Consider the following 20,787-nt stretch of genomic DNA (forward strand, 5'->3'; position numbering starts at 1 on the left):
CTTAGTTCCCGGACCAGGGAGTGAACCCAGACCCTCAGCAATGAGAGTGTGGAGTCTTACCCACTGGACCACCAGGGCATTCCCTTCAACTCCATGATTTTTATCCTTCAAAGCCTTTCTTTTCCAACTCCTCACATATTAATAACTACTGCAATAACTTCTTTACTGCTTTCTTTACTCCAGTCTCTCATCCTTCCATTCCAATAACACTGCCAACTATCTTATTTTGTCTTGTACAACAGTAGAATTTTCATTGCATACAATATTGTAAGAAAAATTTGTTAATAAGATTAATTCCCACTAGCTTAATAAATCAAATCTTTTCGTTTCCTGATTTTCTTCTTTAACTCTTGCTATCCACACACATAATTTTTTACAGCATTACCTCCCAGAAATGGGACTAGGAGATGAGGGTGGACTGGGGACGGGCATTTTAATTTCTACCGTATACATTCCATAAGTTAAAAAGAAATTTACCATGTATTATTTTCATGGTTTTAAAACTAGTTACTTAAAAAAAAAGTTACTATAAACAGAAGCATTAATAAAGTAAGGAGCACCTAACTCTGCCTCAGGTATGCAAAGATGATTACATGTGAATATGGGCATAAGAAAGATAAGTAAACATTTCCTAGGGGTAGGAAGAGTAGAGAAGGCAGTCCAGACACAGGGAACAGCCTTTGTCACTGTCCAGTCTAAATCCATCTTTGAAACAAAATCACTTTGATTTTGACAGTACGGTAAAGTTTAAAACACTGTCTCAGGGACTTCCCTGGTGGCGCAGGGTTGGGAGTCCGCCTGCCAATGCAGGGGACACGGGTTCAAGCCCTGGTCTGGGAAGATCCCACATGCTGCGGAGCAACTAAGGCCGTGCCCTGCAACTACTGAGCCTTCACTCTAGAGCCCAAGAACCACAACTACTGAAGCCCACGCGCCTAGAGCCTATGCTCTGCAACAAGAGAAGCCACCAAACTGAGAAGCCTACGCACCACAATGAAGAGTAGCCCCCACTTGCTGCAACTAGAGAAAGCCCGCGCGAAGCAACAAAGACCCAATGCAGCCAAAAATAAATAAATTAAAAACCAAAAAACACTGTCTCACAAAAGCCATCCCTTAAAATGCAAATTAAGCAAAGAGCAACGACTCAAGCAACCCAACTCTTTAAAAATCACTACGTCCTGGGCTTCCCTGGTGGCGCAGTGGTTGAGAGTCCGCCTGCCAGTGCAAGGGACACGGGTTCGTGCCCCGGTCCGGGAAGATACCACATGCCGCAGAGCGGCTAGGCCCGTGAGCCATGGCCGCTGAGCCTGCGCGTCTGGAGCCTGTGCTCCGCAACGGGAGAGGCCACAACAGTGAGAGGCCCGCATATCGCAAAAAAAAAAAAAAAAAAAAAAAAATCACTATGTCCTGAAATAAAGCCAGGAGCAAAAAGACTCAGAACTGGGTAAAACCTCAGATTAAAAACCAAAAACAAAAACTAGATAAAAACTTCAAAATTAAGTAATGATGAGAACATCAGGACTCAGAAAGTTCTCCTCCCATGATCATAAACTGTACCTACATTATAAATATTTAATAACAGCTAAAGTAATAGTAGAGGCACAATTCCCCAAAACAGCTAGGTCATCTTTCCATGAAGAATATGATGAATCCTTATTTCACAGCAATATCTCAACCTGCAGCAAAGGGCAATGGACATTTTGCAAATCATATATCTGATAAAGGACCTTTATATAAGAAACTCTTAGAACTCAATAACAGATAAACAATCCAATTTTAAAATGGGGGAAAGACCCAAATAGACATTTCCAAAAAGAAAATATACAAATGGCCAATAAGCACATGAAAAAATGCTCAGCACAATTAGCCATTGGAAAATCAAAATCACAAGAGAGGGCTTCCCTGGTGGTGCAGTGGTTGAGAGTCCGCCTGCTGATGCACGGGACACGGGTTCGTGCCCCGGTCTGGGAGGATCCCACATGCCGCGGAGCGGCTAGGCCTGTGAGCCATGGCCACTGAGCCTGCGCGTCCGGAGCCTGTGCTCAGCAGCAATGGGAGAGGCCACAGCAGTGAGAGGCCCGCGTACCGCAAAAAAAAAAAAAAATCACAAGAGATACCACTTTACACCCACTAGGATGGCTACCATCAAAAAGACTGATAACAACAAGTGCTGGCAAGGAGATGGAGAATGGGAGCTCTCATACACTGCTGGTAGGAATGTAAAATGGTACACCCACTTTGGAAAAGTTTGCCAGTTCCTCAAAAGATTGAACACAGAGTTACCGTATGACCAAATGACCAAGAAATTCTACTCCTAGGTATATATATACACACAAGAGAAATAAAAACAAATGTCCACACAAAAACTTGTTCCGTAACTGTTCATGGCAGCATTATGCATCATAGACAAAAAAGTGGAAGCAACCTAAATGTCCATCAACAGATGAATGGATAAATAAAAGGTGTTACGTCCATACAGCGAAATATTTGGCAATAAAAAGAAATGAACTACTCATATATGCTATAACATGCATGAACCTTGCAAATATCATGCTAAATGAAAGAAGCCAGTCACAGAAGTCCACATACTGTGTGATTCCATTTTTATGAAATGTTGGTAATAGACAAATCTGTAGATTAGTGGTTGGGGAAGAAGGAGTGTTATGGGGAAATGGGGAGTAACTTAAGTGGGTACAGAGTTTCTTGGGGGGTGATGAACATGTTTTAAAATTTTGGTGATGGTGGCACAACTCTGTGAATACATTAAACCTACCTAATTATTATAATACTTTAAATGGGTGAATTGTAAAGGTATATAAATTATATCAATAAAGCCATTATTTTTAAAAAATAAAAGACAGCTATGGAAAAAATAGGCACTCAAGTATTTGTACACTAAATAATTTCCAAAGTAATCAAAATACACCTGGATAAATTAGTTACCTGTCTTACCTGAGCTTTTGTATGATCTCACTACCTATTCTCTTACTAAACACTTAACAATGAACTGAAACTAAGCACTTAGCAAGAGAATATATTAAATACTGCACAGATTTTTGTCAACTACAGCAAAACACAAGTATCTTCTAGTAAGGTTCGGGACAAAGCCGACCACAACTTCGAACCTACAATTTTTCACATCCCCACTAGGTTATACCAGCTGATTAGACACTTCCAAAGGCTTAAACTGATCTTAAACAAATAATCAGTTTAGCAATTGTATTCTTATCTACTCTTTAGTTAACTTCCTTAATGCGTAAACTTAAATGTTAAAGCAAAAGGGGAGAGAAGAAAAATTGATTTACGTTCCACAATAAAATGTTACAAAGCAACCAAAGCATTCGTATACTCTTTGGCCAAAACCGAGAAAAAAGGGGAATGATAAAAATGACAATTTCTAATATTCGCTGTTAGGCCTCAATGACCATAAAAATTTTTTTTTTTTTTTTTTAGTGAGGGAAACAAGAAATCTGTGCACGATCAGAGTGGGAGGAAATTCTGGGTGCGATCTACAGGCGGGATGCCGACCGGGCCCTCAGCCAGTTCTGCCGCCGGCGCCCCAGCTAGGGCCTGGTGCCGACCGGGGTCCAGCGTCTCAGCCGGAGGAGCTTCGCCTCGGCGGCGCCAGGGGACTCGCTCCGCGCGGAGGTCAAGCCGAGAAGCGCCGCCGGGCTCCCAAGGGCTCCACCCTCCCCTCCTTCACTCCCTCCCCTCGGCAGTCCCCTGAGGGGAACAGGCGGGGCGCAGTGCGCAGAGACAAGGGCGGGGGGGGGGGGTGCGTCCTCAGTGAGAAAAGCTCCGCCGCCCGAGTGGCGGCCGCGGGTTATTAATAAACTCCGCTTCTGCCCAGGCGTCTCTACCGCGGCCGGCCGTAGGATCTGCAAGGCCTGCGGCGGAGGCTGAGGAGCCAGAGTCCGAGCCCGGGCCCTACCGGGCCCGCGCCGCCACGCTGAGGGCGGCGGCCGGGCGGAGAATAATGCACACTGGGTAAAAACACATTTATATACGAACCTCCGAGAAAATTTTCCAACAATTCCTTCGTCCGACCACCATGCACCAGGACAGGAAACAGCCGCCCGGCCCCTCAGCCCCGCAACCAGCATAGTGGGTCTGAAGCCCGCCCCCAGCCTCCATTGGGCTTTCATTACGTCACTCACTGGACGCTTCCTGCTTGCCATTGGCTCAAATTTAGGCGACGCGAAAGGAGACCGCCTTATCCACGCCCCTTTTCCTGACGTCAGCCTCGCCTGGCCTTACAGCCAGCGCCTGAGTGGCTTACCCAAAGTGCGGAACAAAGTTTCTGCTTCTGACTGGTTGGCAGAACCGCTCGTCCCAGCGCGACACCGCCTCGCTGACAAGTGAATTATGCAGAGTCTGTGGCCCCAGCAGGAGGCGCCATTTTGTAGCGAGGGAGGGAGGCTGGTCCTTGTGACTAGCCGGGAGGGAGAAGGGTTCACAGGCGCCATTTTCCCCACAGGGGCTAGGAGGTGGCCTTGGCGCTCCCGGTGGGCTTGCTGGAGCGCGTTCTGGAGACCGGGTGGGCTTTGCCTAGCAATTGCCGAGTGTCGTCCCGTTGGGAGGGAAGTGGTAGGGTGGGGTAGGACAGGATGGGACGCCTCACCGCTCCCTGGGGGCTCTCGGTGCCAGCTGAGGCCTTTGGTCTTGGGCGGAGGCTCTGCTTTTCCGAGAGCTGCTGTATGCCTGTCACTGGCTGCCAAGTCTCCCTTTGCTTTTCCAGTCGCTGGGGCATCATCATTGGTAGGAGGATGAGCCTCCTGCCTCAGCTGAAGCTCCGGCGTAGCTCGACAGCGGGGTGGTGGTCTTGGACTCTGCTGGGAGACACTGCGGTTGCTTTTGCGCTTTCATGTTCCTTAGGTTCAAATTTTGAAGTCGTCTGTAATGGTGTCGCTAACTTTTTTACTTTCCCTTTTGTGTGTGTCGCAAATTAAAGGAAAGTCAAAAGGCTGAGGAAATCATTGACTCGGTCTCCCCAGTATTAAGAATGGATACAAATTAGTTGTGAAGTTTAGGTAGTGTTTCTTGTAGCTCTCAACCCAGAATTTTTCTGAGCCATTGGAAATACTAGTCATTTCAGGAGTATTCAGTATGTATTCATATGCTTTGGCAACCAGGCTGAATAAAGATGAGGTAAAGTGTGTAGACTCAAGATTTGTTAAATCTGGTGTTCCAAATGTAGATTTGAGTTACTAAGAGATTGAGAAGGATGGTCCCGTTGTAACTGGAGATTTGTGTCCTGCTTACAAAAGCTGGACAGAGCTGGATGATGTTTGATCTAGTGTCTTTGCATTTCAGGTGATTATGGAATGGCCTAAGTGAGGATAATTAAAGTGTTTTGATTTACATTCGAGTCCAGTTTGAGATTTTTAACGAGACCTTCTTTTAGGTAGGGAGTGAGGGGCAGGCTGCAGACCCTAACCAAGGTATAGCTGCGTAATTGGTGCCCAAATGCCATTGGAAGGAAAATAGGACGTTGAGTGTCGTTTGAATACATACTCTTTAGAAGTTTAAAGTAGTTTTTATATTTTATGCCCTTATAAGAATAAAAGATGTGGCACATAAAATTGGATTAGGTTGCTTGAAACTGGAGGAATTGGCTCATTCAAGTCTTGTACCCAATGGATAGATTTCCCTTTTTCACAGAGAGTTCAGATGACAAACGAGGTGTTTTAATTTATACTTTCTGTACCTTCTAGATGTTATATCTGTATTTTATAGTCAGAAATATTATTAAAAGAATCAAAATACTTTTATGCAATGTAGTCATTTATTACTAAGTCCTGAATCTCTAGTCTGTTAAAACACGGTAATACAGAATCTCAAAAGGAAGTTAAAAATCACCCTGTAATCGTAGTTTGCAGTTACAGGACATCTTTTTATCCCCAGGACCTACTGAGTGGTTGTAAACATTGAATGGTGGTGGTGGATAGGATACTATAATTCTAATCTGATTCAGGGAGAAACCTTAATAATGATTTTGTCACAGGTAGTGGAACTTTGTGTTACAGTATTTACCACTGACTATATATAGAACAGTTCAAATGTACATACTATTCAGGGCCATCCAGAATCTTCACATTTTCCCTAAATCACTTCCTATCCCTCATATCTTATTACATGTTAACAAATTAATGGCATGAAGACATTTCACTGCCAATCAGTACTAGTCCATGCTCTTACACAAAGCTGGACCTTTTCCCCAGTTTTCTAAATAGGCTAACTTATTTCTAGCCCCCTTCAAAAACTGTTGCCATCAAGGTTTTAAAAACATTTCTTTCAGTAACTAAAAACTTCCTGGAGAATTGGTTGATTTTGGTATATTTGTACAATGATATAACCATTAAAGTATTATATGTATAGGGCTTCCCTGGTGGCGCAGTGGTTGGGAGTCCGCCTGCCGGCGCAGGGGACACAGGTTCGTGCCCCGGTCCCGGAGAATCCCACATGCCGCGGAGCGGCTGGGCCCGTGAGCCACGGCCGCTGAGCCTGCGCGTCCGGAGCCTGTGCTCCGCAACGGGAGAGGCCGCAACAGTGAGAGGCCCGCGTACCGCAAAAAAACAAAAACAAACAAACAACAAAAAAGTATTATATGTATAGAAAAAAGATACGAAGAGAATTTCCTGGCAGTCCAGTGGGTAGGACTCCGTGCTTTCGTTGCCAAGGGCTCGGGTTCAATCACTGGTTGGGGAACTAACATCCCACAAGCCGCACGATGCGCCCGAGAAAAAAAAAAACAAAAAAACGTAGAAATAATGCGTTCACCTCTTAAAAGTAATTATGTCTAGGAGAAGGTGATTTTGAGTTATCAAATTATTTTCATATAGGTTTATAATAAATTTTTATTATGAATTTGTAGCTTTTGTTTAAACACTGAAGAATTTTTCTTTTTTTAAAAAACTTCTTATTTCTCTTCTGTTTTTTCTTTTCTGAAAACACTAAAGAATTTAAAACCAACTCTCTCCATTGGAAGTTGTGGCTGTTAGAGTGTCACTTGTCTTACAAACTGTAGCCCCATTTGTAAAGTAGAAACACTTATTTCACAGTGTGACTGGGAGGATATGTGAGAATGTAGATAAATGTAGCACAGTGCTTATCAGAGATACTTTTCAAGTGCTTAATAAATGTTAGCCCATCTCTCTCCAGTCCTCACTTTAATGGTCAACAGCAGTGGTTCTTAAGCACTTTGACAACTCCTTTGAGATTCAGATGAAAGCTATGAAAAATATACTAAAAGACTGCAGTTTCATAGGACTCCTGGACCCAGAATTAAGAGTCCTTGGTCTGTAGAATAAACTCATTCAGTTAATCAGCTTCCACACCGAAAGCATTAATCAGAGCTTAATTAGAACATACTTTTGGAAGTGTATGAGGAAGTTACTTAAAATGTTCCTTTCCAATCTCAGATATATAGTTCTCAGTATATATGCTGACATAGACATAGGTATAATACAACTGGTAATGTTTTGTTAGTGGCTAATTGCATGATTCTCCTCATTTCAAGCTATCTATAGTGACTCCAGTGTGTGCAATTTTTCATTTTACCAACTCTACCCCTGGACCACGTGTTAACCCCATTCATTCATTACATCTTTGAAAATATCACCCAGTAAGTGAGCTCCAAGGTTACTAGTTGTGGTTAATGTGTGTTAGGTTTATTTTAGTGGGAAACTAAGAGAAGAGTAAACTCAATTTACAAAATGTTATCAATCTAAAGCTCCTGAAGATTCCTCCTGCTACCCACCCAAACTCGCACCAGCTAGGGCTATTTGATAGGGTGATGGGATTTAAAAAACAAATGAGCAGCTGGTAGCAAAACAAAGTATTGGGGGGAAGAATACTTTCCCTATAATAAGGGGATAGCTAGATCTTAATTTGTATTTAATAAATAAACATTTTATGTTACTTTTTAGAGAACTTTGAACAAATTTGAGGCTTAAGAAAACTGAAAATTGAGATAGTCATATATCATAAAATTCGGGCTTCCCTGGTGGTGCAGTGGTTGAGAGTCCGCCTGCCGATGCAGGGGACACGGGTTCGTGCACCGATCCGGGAGGATCCCACGTGCCGCGGAGCGGCTGGGCCCGGGAGCCATGGCCGCTGAGCCTGCGCGTCCGGAGCCTGTGCTCCGCAACGGGAGAGGCCACCACAGTGAGAGGCCGGCGTACAGCAAAAACAAAGTTTGTAATCTCATATATCATAAAATTCATCATTTTAAAGTGTACATACACTTAAGTAGTTTTTAGTATATTCACAAAGCTGTTCAACCATCACCATTATCTAATGGAAAACACTTTCATCATGCCCAACAGAAACCCTATGCCCAATAGCACTCACTCTCCATTCCCTCCTCCCTCCCCACCCCTGCCCAGTGTTCCCTAACCTATTGATTTGCTAATTATAGATCTTTCATGTAAATGAAATCCTGTGACTGACTTCTTTCACTTTGTTTTCAAGGCTTATCCACATGTAGCATGTAATTGTACTTCATTCCTTATTGCCAAATATCTGATTATTTGGATATACCACATTTTGTTTATCCATTCATCAACTGATGGCTGTTTGGGCCGTTTCCTCCTTTTGGCTATAGTAATGCTAGTATGAACAACTGTGTACAAGTTCTTGTGTGGACATATGTTTGATTTCTCTCAGATATATGCATCATCTGGGAGTGGAATTGCTAGGTGACACTATTTTCTACCTTTTGAGGAACTGCCAAACTTTTACACAACAGATAAGCATTTTACATCGTATCAACACTATGAGGGTTTCAATTTCTCTTCTTCCTCACCAATACTTGTAATTGTGCACCTTCTTGATTATAGACATGCTAGTATGTATGAAATATCGCATCATGAATTCTGATTTGCATTTTCCTAATGACTAGTGATGTTAAGCATTTTTTCCTATGATACTGGCCATTTATTTCTTTGGAGAAACGTCTACTTGGGTTCTTTACTGTTTTTAAATGGGGTTTTTGTGTTGTTGAGTTCTAAGACTTCTGTATATACTCAAGATTAACAGATATTTTCTCCCATTCTCTGGGGTCTTTTCACTTTCTGGAAAAGTGTCCTTTAAAGCACAAAGTTGTAAGTTTTGATGAAGTCCAAGTCATCTGTTTTTTATTTTATTTTTTTATTTTTTTGCGGTACACGGGCCTGTCCTGTGGTGCTTGTTGCTTGTCCTGTGGTGTTATATCCAAAAACTATTACCTAATTCAGTCACGATTTACACCTGTATTTTTTCTAAGACTTTGAGATCTTATATTTAAATCTTGAAACCACTTTGAATTATTTTGTATATAGTGTTAAGGGTCCAACTTCATGTTCTTACATGTAGATACCCAGCTGTCTCAGAGCCATTTTTAAAAAGATTCTTTCCTACATTGGTTTTGGGACCCTTGCTGAAAATCAATTGACCATAAATTTAAGGGTTTATTTCTGGACTCTCTTATTTATTCCTTTGGTCAGTATAAGGCATTTATCCTTGAGAATTCCCTGGTGGTCCAGTGGTTAGGACTCTGCACTTTCACTGCAGAGGGCACAGGTTCAGTCCCTGGTAAGGGAACTAAGATCCCACAAGCCGCGAAATGCAGCCAAAAAAGAAAGAAAAAAAAGTATCCTTACTAGTACAATCATGTTTGCTTTAAAGATTGTTTTGACTATTCTGAGTCCCTTGTATTTCCATACAGATTTTAGAATGTTTGTCAATTCCAGCAAAAAAGGTAGCTTTTACAAGGATTACACTGAATCTGCAGATCAACTTGGGAAGTATTGCTATCTTCACAATAGTATGTCTTTCAATTCATGAACATGGGATGTCTCTATTTAAGTGTTTTGTAGTTTTCAGAGTGTAAGTTTTTCACTTTTGTTTATTCCTAAGAATTTTGGGGACGCTATTGTAAATGGAATTTTCTTAATTTCACTTTCATTTCATTGCTGCTGTATAGAAATACAACTGATTTGGGTATGTTGATATTATATCTTGCAACCTTGAAGAAGTCATTAGCTCTTTGTGTTTATGGATTCTTTAGGGTTTTCTGTGACATCATGTCATCTGTGAACATAGTTTTACTTCCTCCTTTCCAATCTGGATGTCTAATTGCCCTGGCTAAATCCTCATGTACAATGCTAAAGAAGTGGCAACAGTGGGCATGCTTGCATGGTTCTTGATCTTAGGGGGAAGTGTTTAATCTTTCATCATTAAGTCCATTAGCTTTAGGGTTTTGGTAGATGCCTTTATTCAGGTTGAGGAAATTCCTTTTTATTTCATTTTGAATTATTAAAAGGATGTTAAAAGAAACTTTAAAAAAAACTCTGGTAGGAAGCATTTAAATATAGGAAATACCAAGTGTAATTGGCAAATTTCTATCTATACATGAAAGCAGAATCTATAAATACATAAAGGAATTATCACCTGTGCTTTTATTATTTTCTTATTTTTTTTTTTTTTTTGCGGTACGCAGGCCTCTCACTGTTGTGGCCTCTCCCGTTGCGGAGCACAGGCTCCGGACACGCAGGCCCAGCGGCCATGGCCCACGGGCCCAGCCGCTCCGAGGCATGTGGGATCCTCCCGGACCGGGGCACGAACCCGTGTCCCCTGCGTCGGCAGGCGGACTCTCAACCACTGCGCCACCAGGGAAGCCCTCATCTGTGCTTTTAAAAAACCTCGAAGGGGAATTACGTCTCAAAAAGTTACTTAAAATATATTCCTCTCGGGCTTTCCTGGTGGAGCAAGGGTTGAGAGTCCGCCTGCTGACGTAGGGGACACGGGTTCGTGCCCCAGTCCGGGAATATCCCACATGCCTCGGCCGCTGGGCCTGCGCGTCCGGAGCCTGTGCTCCGCAACGGGAGAGGCCACAACAGTGAGAGGCCCGCGTACCGAAAGAAGAAAAAAAAAAAAAAAAAATATATATATATATATATTCCTCTCATAGTAATAAAATTCTGGATTTCCAGCTGGATGTCTAGTTTCCCTTTGTAAAAACCACATGCACCAAAGTGTGAAGTGCTATTATTGCAAGGGTGGCCAACCTCATCAAGGGTAAAACCTAGAATTCAGGAGGGATACTGATAAATATTCACAGATAATCTTCACCAAAATTTAAAATTATATAGAACAGAACTGACATTTTTATAACCAATATGCTTTAATGTAATTTTAGGTCATTCATTTTACAAACACTTATGGAATGCCTACTATGCTTAAATCATTGTGCTAGATCTTCCCAAAGACACGGTTTATATTAATACAATTCCTAATGACTTCTTCTTCATGCTTGCTTCAGGGACTATATCTGGGACTGAATAGCAGCACATAGCCATAGGGCTGCGGTATGGCCACCCCTGCTCTACACTCTGGTCTCTTCTACAGGTGAACACAGCAGCCACTATCTTGATAAGGTGTGTAGATTAGTAATCACCATTCTGTTACCTGCAGAGAAATAGATTAACATCCTTTATTTAATACTGATAAACGAATAGCTTTTATAAAAATGGATGGCTTAAGTTTACAAAAAAGTGAAGATTTTATGCTAATGTCAGCCATTAAAAAAGACAAAATACTGAAACCCAGACAAAATCAGAATTAACTTGTATAAATTAAAAAATAAGTTATAGGTTAGTGAAACTGTGGGAAAGGCTGTATGTTAAATAAATAAATAAAATCTACATGCAACTAATTACAAGTTTATAAATACTACTCTCGAAAAGTTATCTAAAAGTCCTATAACCTTATTTAAAAACACTGACACATATCAAGATCCATAATCTATAAGAAACTCTAATTTGATGTTATATTTAAGGAAATACTGAAAATAATCGAGGTATATATTTGATGTATTAGAAACTACCATCTGAACAATATTTAATATTAAATATAGTTTAATTTTAAGGTCTTTCATTTCAAAAATCCATAAACGTAGATTAGTTTGGACTGTATGACAGAGGAGACAATAAAACGTGTTCTCAAATACATGCCAATACATTTTCTTGAAACAAAACCTCAGCAAACGAGAATTTCCATACTGTGCATGGGAATAACTAAAACCTTTATTAGATATGGTTTCCAATAACAATGTGAAAATTGGAATTATCAATTCAAAGAGCAGTGAAGTTTGAAATTTAAAAAAGTAGACTAGATATTAGGTAGGGGATAAAAGGTAAAGGAAGACGAAAATGTTTAATACTATTCAGTATCTCCCCTCTGTACACAATGTTGCATATATACAACTACTCCACTTTAATTTTACTGATTTTATATAATAGTGAAATCCCCTGAAGCAACCTAGGGTTTACAGATGGTGTCCAACTTGGGGGGAAACAAATTAGGAACACACTTGATTAACAGTTTTCACCCACACATTTTAGACAGACATTTTTTTTTCTTTTTTTGCCAAGATTTTCATAGTAAATTCATAAATATAGGAAATACTTTCACTCCTTCAGTGTTAAAATAGAAAACCAAACAGTGCCAACAGTAGTGGCTTAATTACTGGCATACAAGAAAAACACAACACCAATGGGTTTTCTTCATTATGCATTTTAAATAATGTGTGCATGTTTCATTTTTACAGTTATAAATTTTCTGGTCTGTTTTGACAACAGCACTTAATAGTCTTGAATCCATTGAGATGTTGCTTTCAATTTGAAATATTGTGTGTATAATGTATATAAAAAATAAACCAATGTATGAGTCTTCTGACAGATGTTTAATATCAATAAAAGCTTATTTTTGAACATGCAGTTAGAAGAGAGGGAAGCAAGCCAACCTCTCTACATTGTCTTGTTGCTGGCCTGTTTCTGCAGTGGTATCAATAGTGGTTTTTGGAGGGAACACTGTGCCTTCAGCCTATCTAAGACCAGATACCACCATCAACAAGAGGGGGAGAGGAGATGGGAAAAGGGAGGTGGGCAGGTGTTTAATGTCAATTTTAAAAGTGTACATTTTGTGTTCTTTCTAGGTATAGCGTAAAAACAGATCAATGAGGAAAAAATTTATAATTAGGAAAAAACTGCAATCAAATGAAGACATAAAAGCCGAATTAAGTTCTTTTAATAGACTGCATATATAGATGTTTAGCCATACTCTTTTATCAACTCTTTAAGAGTAGAACTTTATATCCAATTTACATGCTTCAAATATCATCTTTCCTATTTGTTACAGTAAGGTCTTGTATCCAAATATCCACTTGTACACTGAGAGCTTTAAGAAAAAACAGGACACAGAGGGAGTTGCCATTTTTAGCAGCAATGAAATATCACTAACCCCTTTTAACATACCGAATTCAAGTCACTATCAGAGGTGAGTGCACCACAAAGTCACCAGGTACAAAATTGCTAATTCATTTTTAAATTAATAACTTGAAATTACCCCTGCCACCCACCCCATTACATCCCATCTTTTTATAAACAGCAAACATTTTGCTATTTTATACATAGGCTAGCAGGCTTGTTTCAATATGAAAGTGCTAATTCATTTACAGATTTTTTTTTTAATCAGTTATGTAGTGCTACAATAAATGTCCAATAATCTACATAGGAACAATCTTTGATGATGAAAATGATGAAGATTGAATAAGGCTATCGATTACCTTATCTTATTTACATATAAAGAATAGATACCCAATGGTGAGGAAGAGACAGAAATCGGACAAATACTCATAGGTGTAAAAATTACATCTACCTCTGAGCTTATACTGTAAATGAGACATTTTAAATAGTCCTGTAGCCCATGCCTATTTTTTCCTCGGAAAAAGAAAAGCTGCCTTCATGACATCCCCTCTTGTTGCAGATTTCCACAGTGTCACTTGAACTTTCAGTCAGAATCTTACTTTCTTCAAAAAATAAAGAAAATACTCCCTGCCCCCCAGGTTACCTCCCTCCCCCGCCAAAATTCCTCTGGATTCATTTTCAGTGCCAAGTTGCATGATCAGGTCCCACCTCCTGGGTTTTTTTTTGTCCATCTATTCATCAATTAGTTTAGAGTGGATTACATGAACCAGTTCTGGAACCGCTACTAGGAGGAACACAAGCTCTTCACTACAATCACACTGCAGGAAAGTGGTAACTCAATTCATCCCTGGTGCCGGGCCTCCAAAATTGAAAGAACTTGGCACAACTGGAGCACTGAATTTGTATCCTCCATGCTTCTCAATCATTTTGGATTCTAGAAAAACAAATATGTGAATGTTTAATAGAGCATTCGATCACCTTACTGCTTTGGAGAAAAGAAGGAATTGACAGACATTAACAATAGCTTAACCACCAGTACTAGCCAGGAAGTTCCAAACTTTGGCCTCTGTTCTCCCTCCAAATGTATAGAAGAAAGAGTATATTATGTAGAGAAGACGAACTCTCTTGTATGCTACAGACTTCTTAGCCAACTTTCACTTTGCATTGTTTAAAAAGAAAAATCTTTACTCTATTTTGAGTCAAATACTAAATCAGAAGGATCCAATCTCCAAAGGTAATTACAGCTAATGAATCTAATGCAGGCAAATTCAAATTAAATACTTTAGAAAGCTGTGCCTTTTTTATAAGGAGGAACCTCTTTGAATATAAAACTAGTCTGACGCAGTATTAAGACCTCTAGAAAACTACTAGGCTGTGTATTATCTGAAACATCCTGTATTGAAAGGCATACTGAAATGTTTAACGATGAAAAGAAATGATATGTCTTTAATATAGTTTTTTAAAATTGCAGTTTTCAAAAAAAATTGTAGTTTTCATAACTTTAAAATTCACAATTTTAATGGAATTTTCTACTATCAAACCAGCCCCATGAGATTTAGCGACCTTATCAAAGCTACTGCACACTGAAAGTAGTCTTCAACTATACTTAAAATCAGTAAATTATGGCCAAAACCAAAATTCCTTTTTTCATTTCTACAGATTGGAATGAATTTCTTATCACCTCCAACAACTGTAGCTTTTATGTAATTTTAAATCACTTAATTTAAATTTTAAAGCTGTATCAAAGTCATTAATTGCATTAAAGAGGGGTTGAGGTTGGGACTTCCCTGGTGGTCCAGTGGCTAAGACTCTGTGCTCCCAATGCAGGGGGCTCAGGTTCGATCCCTGGTCAGGGAACTAGATCCCAAGAGTTTGCATGCTGCAACTAAAGATTCCGATGCCGCAACTAAGACCTGGTGCAGCCAAATTAAAAAATAAATATTAAAAAAAAAAAGAGGGGTTGAGGTCAATTAACATACCATGGGCTGCTCTTCTTTGATCAGCTAGAGTTGCTATATCCTGTAACTGTTTTCTTTGTTCTTCATTAAGACCATGAGTCAGAGCCTGATACCACACGGGATTACGATTTTGTATAGCTATCAAAAAGAAAACAAGGGAAAAAAGGGCAATAAGAGAGTCCTGGTAGTTCTTTTCTGTTCTATTCCCTCTACTCCACCTCCAATACTGAAATTCTGATCTAGTTTATATTCTCCCAATAATAATCTAAGGTATTTTAAATTACTTGTGAAAAAAAAGATACAGGGGGAAAAAAAATTCTGGTTTAGCATTATGCCTCAAAAATCTAATCATAGTCATAATTCTTATCTCTAGTAAATAAGGATTTAGAGCCTAATCCAATTGTTATATAATAAGTAACAAACTAGGGAAACTAGAAATAAAGTTAACCCAAACCCCTTAAAAGATTAAGAGTTAAAGCAACTTATTTTTTTTTGCATTGCTTATTCTGCATTGCTTATTCAAAAAAACACTTTCTTAGATATATGTACTGTCTTTCCACAGAAAGGTGCTCTGCAGTATTTAGTTAAAAATGTTCTCTATAACATGATTTTCTACTTCTACTTTATTGCATTTACTGTGGATGAGCCTTCTATAATAAACCATCCTTTAGGGATTAACATGTGTTTAAGTATACAAAATACAAAGTCATGGACAAAAGCCAGTCAGTAAGTTCTTGGCACTTCAATCAATCCTTACAGCCTGCCATGTAGCTCAGAAACAATTCCTTGTGTTTCTGTAAGCTTGCATCACAATTGCTTTGTCATGGGCTTGGAAGATTAATGCTTTGGTTATCAGAGAATTTATTCTACATCAACGTTCATAATGCATAGGAATGATAAAATAGCACAGTAGTTAACTCTGGAGGGAAAGGATGTTCAAATATAGTGCCAATTCTAATTTCTTAAGTTGGGTTAAAGAACACAGATGTAAAAAACAAAAACTGGCACCTAGTATTCCGTAGCCACACACTGTGAAACAGGAGAAAAGAATAGAGATTCCAAGACCATAAATGTTATATAAATGGTCAAATTCTCAGACAGGTAAGCATGGGTTTAGCCAGGGGGAAAAAAAAGATACACAAATACATAAACATAAGAAACAGACATAACAGTAGATATTTCTGGGGAAAGCTGGGAGGTGAGAAATTAGAAGTAGGAAAAACAAACTCGTTGTATAAACTTTTTGAACTATACAATTTTCCTATGACGTGCATATTTCAAAATGACAATCTAAATAAAAGCAAAATAATAGGATGAGGAAAATACACTGAATCTCTAAGGCAACAGTAGAAGTAACTTTGGTTACTCTGCCTAACAATCCTAAATCACATTTTAGTTTGGGTTTGATATACCCAAAACCCCTTCTTTAAGGGGCAGACGTAAATAAGAACAAATTGATTCAGGAAAATGGATCATACGGAGCTATCTGAATTACATATAACAAGTTAACTTACTTTGAAATATAGCTTTAAATATCTGATACTCATCAACAGGGTTATCTTCATCATCAATGATCGTGGAATAGCCTTCCAGGGCAGTTTCTTCAGCGTCATCTTCTTCCCAGTCTTCATCATCTCCATCTTCGCCTGCTTGCTTAGCCAGGATCTCCAAATATTCTTGTCCATCTTCATCAATATCATCTTCATCACTCCCCAGTTCCTCTGCCAAGTCATAAAAAGGTGCTCTTGTTAACACTGGAATATTCTGTTACTCACTGTAACTCAGTGACAGTGATCATTGTTGGTGAATTACAAATCACAACTGAATAAATTCAAGGAAGAGTTCCAGGAATTGGTGTTTAAATACATATTCAGCAATAAACAGAAAAAAAATTCTCATAGAAATCTAAGAAAACTCACCACAACTGTTAGTACTAGAAGTCTGAAAAAGGACTGCATAATATGAGAACCAGCACTTGGTGTGCTGAGACTTATGGTATATACCAAATCAAATACCAACAGTACAGTAGAATAGTTTATTATATCCACAGAATACCTTTTATGAGATTTTTTTTTTTAAAGCCTAGCTGGCTAAGATAGTAAATGATAAAAGACAAAAATGGCAAGTGTTATATTTTGAAACCTTTACAATAATTTCTTTTAAACAACATCCTATCAGTTTATATTCTTGTAGTCTATACTGTCTTACAGGTGAAATGTATTAGCCAACATCTAATTAACTTAATTTTACAGTGTAGATATAGCTAGATTTTAGCACTAATAGACAGATGTTTACCAACACTAAAAACCTGCCAACAGGGCTTCCCTGGTGGTGCAGGGGTTGAGAATCCGCCTGCCAGTGCAGGGGATACGGGTTCGATCTCTGGTCCAGGAAGATCCCACATGTTGTGGAGCAACTAATCCCATGTGCCACAACTACTGAGCCTGTGCGCTCTAGAGCCCGTGAGCCACAACTACTGAGCCCGCACACCTAAAGCCCGTGCTCCGCAGCAAAAGAAGCCACTGCAATGAGAAGCCTGTGCACTGTAACAAAGAGTAGCCCCCACTCGTCGCAACTAGAGAAAGCCCACGTGCAGCAACAAAGATGCAACACAGCCAAAAATAAATAAATTATATCTATCTATATATATATACATATATATATATAAAAGCACACACACAAAAAACCTGCCAACACTGGAACTATATACGCCTAGAACTGCTTTACATAATGGTGATACAGCTGAAAGTTCCTGCCTTCATGGACCTTACACTCTAGTTCTATGAATGAATGAACATGAAAGCATTTGGCTATGATCCCACATTTCTTTAGGAGAAGGGCTAAAAGAACAAGTCCAGTGATATTTCTAACTGGGTAATAAGACTGGCTTTCTCCATTGCAAATCCCTTACCCGTTTCATCATCATCTTCAGCTTCATCATCATCATCACTGTCATTCTCGTGTTCTGCATGGCAGGCATATGCTCTTTTTAATCCATTAAATAAAAGAATAAAAGCTGGCAAAATCTGTCCAGAAACCTGATTTAAAACTTGTGGTATTTGTTCCATATCAATAAGAGCACATAGGCCCAGAACACACATCTTTCTGTCGTGAAGCCTAAAAAATAAAATAAAATTTCCTTATTTTCCTTTAAAAAAGATTTTGCAGAGTTCCTTACAAAGTAAATAAAGATCCAATATATGTCACTTACCCCAAGAAACAATCAACATCATTAAGCCACTGTGTAATAAAATGATTTGTAACTGGTTCAACATTATTAGGGAAGCGAAGATTTTCTAAGGTGTTGAGAAGTAGGTGTGGATTATAATACAAAGCTGCAATGGCAACTTGCAGGCACATTGTTCGAAGTTCACTTGTCTTCACCTCTCTTGTCAGTCTCTCTAAAGCTGCTTCCACAAATAAGGGAATACACTGTAGAGAAAGACAGCGAAACATTCCAAAACTGTAAGTAAAGCAGCCGTTAACTACCCACCCATATTAACTTTCTTGTTGCCTCAACTAACCCCCCTTCCATTAAATGATCCAATTTTTACTGTTGAGCCAATTCAGTGGGAAATCCAATTTTAGAGAAAAATTGGTCCTCACTGAGCTATTAGAGCCCCACCACAATAGCAATATTGGATTCAAAATATCCCTACTGACTGACCTTATTGTGGTAATCATTTTGTAATATAAACATTTATCAACTCATGACACCGTATACCTTAAACTTATACAACGTTATCTTTCAACTATGTCTCAATAAAGATGGATTTTCAAAGTCCCGTTGAAACTGACCATGGAAATTTAATGACTAAATCTATCTTATTGCAAAGTGATAGTGTGGCAAACAATACTCTCACAATATACTTAAAAAAAAATCTTGTCAAAACTTACCTTGCATAACAAGTAGCCATAAAACTTGCCAGTCATATTTCCATACATATTAAATATACAATCATTATTAAATATTGGTTAAATTTTAAAAGAACGATTTTAACATGTTATCTAGGTGTCATAATAAACAACATACAAAATATATAGAACAAATGCCCAAAATGAAAAAGTGAAGGGAAAGATTCCCTCTCTGAATCCTCCAACACGAATCATTAATAGCTTCACTGACCTGGTCAATGCCACGCCCTTTGCACTGCAGAATGATGACCTCTAACAATTTTGCTGCATGACATTCTGCATCTTCTCCTGCAACTCCTGTAAGAACCTGATCAATACAAAATATAAACTGCAAGGAGGCGTCACAAAACCTTGAATCAGTCTATAGCTGCTGAAGTATTTAAGGTATTCTAATTAATATGAGTGACTGCAATAGTCATTGTACAGACTATAGTCTAAAGCACCCGTAGGATTTGGAGTTATTCGTCTGTAATACCGGTCTACATAATCAAAGCACATCCCATGTAGTGCCATTCTGGACCATAGCAAGTTGACAACCACTATGTCTAAAAACATACTGACAATGGAGAGTGAGATGAGCAGGAAGTAGAGGCAATCTGTTGATGGCAAAGGCTGTTTCCAGACAAGAAATAAAAGCATGGACTTGATGTGCTCATTAGCACTAGAGGAATGTAAGGGTTAAGGATAAGGGTTTTGGAATAGGAAAGTAGATGGTATAGACATCTCTGTTTCCAGAGTATTAACATAAACAATATAATTTGGCAATAAATAATAACATAACTAGAAGATTATTTTGTGACTAAGTGTTCAGAAAGGAATGACATCGATGAGGACAAACACATCTAAAAACTTCATAAAGCGAAATCATTTTTTAAATGCCTGGTGTTGGGACTTCCCTGGTGGCACAGTGGTTAAGAATCCACCTGCCAGTGCAGGGGACACGGGTTCGAGCCCTGGTCCGGGAAGATTCCACATGCCACGGAGCAACTGGCCCCGGGCGCCACAACTACTGAGCCTGCACTCTAGAGCCCGCGAGCCACAATTACTGAAGCCTGTGCGCCTAGAGCCCGTGCTCCACAACAAGAGAAGCCACCGCAATAAGAAGCCCGCGCACTGCAACAAAGCGTAGCCCCAGTTCGCCCCAACTAGAGAAAGCCCACACGCAGCAAAGAAGACCCAATACAGCCATAAATAAATAAATATATTTATTTAAAAAACCCAAAACCCAAACATTTATAACTCCAATTAAATGTCAGAGGGCAGACATAAAACAAATACTTGTCAAAGCCATTACTGAGAGATCTAGAAATCAAAGCCATTTTCAGTTTATAACTCTTAAAGCTCTTATTCTGTCAGACCCGTATAATATGTTCACCATAATGTGGTACCACGTCTCTTCACAATTTTGTACTTTTTATAGCACCAGCCTCACATGCTTACCTACCTTTTTGCACATACTGTATATCATTTCAAGGTACTTGGTATCAGACAGAAGTGTGTCTGTATCAACTGTTACATAATTATGAAGCAGAGGCATCATATCTGTATTAATAAAAAAAGCATCAGTTAAGTATCATTACTAACATATATGCTGTGTTTCTGAAAAAAATCTCAGAAAAAAAAAAGCAAGTCTGAATGTTCTGTCCCTAAAGTTCACTTTTAATTAT

General features: G+C 39.2%; 2 protein-coding genes across 7 annotated transcripts in view; both read right to left on the reverse strand.

Moving 5' to 3' along the window:
* Positions 1 to 4,113, reverse strand: part of ZNF143 (zinc finger protein 143) — a 54,770-nt gene extending 50,657 nt beyond the window's left edge. For 2 of the 5 annotated variants that reach the window (XM_033404548.2, XM_033404547.2), the window contains exon 1: positions 4,012 to 4,111. In XM_033404548.2, the coding sequence (XP_033260439.1) occupies positions 4,012 to 4,053 (42 nt within the window). In that variant the 5' untranslated portion in view covers positions 4,054 to 4,111. Of the gene's footprint in view, positions 1 to 4,011 lie in introns of all 5 variants that reach the window. The other 3 variants (XM_033404550.2, XM_004279201.4, XM_033404551.2) reach the window with 3 other exon arrangements.
* A 7,027-nt stretch (positions 4,114 to 11,140) lies between these two features.
* IPO7 (importin 7) overlaps positions 11,141 to 20,787 on the reverse strand; it is a 47,822-nt gene continuing 38,175 nt past the window's right edge. The window contains exons 19-25 of one of the 2 annotated variants that reach the window (XM_033404552.2): positions 20,565 to 20,662; positions 19,332 to 19,427; positions 18,417 to 18,637; positions 18,117 to 18,322; positions 16,720 to 16,926; positions 15,227 to 15,343; positions 11,141 to 11,448 (exon numbers count right to left, since the gene is read on the reverse strand). In XM_033404552.2, the coding sequence (XP_033260443.1) occupies positions 11,405 to 11,448; positions 15,227 to 15,343; positions 16,720 to 16,926; positions 18,117 to 18,322; positions 18,417 to 18,637; positions 19,332 to 19,427; positions 20,565 to 20,662 (989 nt within the window). In that variant the 3' untranslated portion in view covers positions 11,141 to 11,404. Of the gene's footprint in view, positions 11,449 to 13,052; positions 14,182 to 15,226; positions 15,344 to 16,719; positions 16,927 to 18,116; positions 18,323 to 18,416; positions 18,638 to 19,331; positions 19,428 to 20,564; positions 20,663 to 20,787 lie in introns of those variants that run through there. The other variant, XM_004279203.4, reaches the window with a different exon arrangement.

This window comes from Orcinus orca, chromosome 8 (genome assembly GCF_937001465.1).
Source record: "Orcinus orca chromosome 8, mOrcOrc1.1, whole genome shotgun sequence".
Lineage (NCBI taxonomy): Eukaryota > Metazoa > Chordata > Mammalia > Artiodactyla > Delphinidae > Orcinus > Orcinus orca.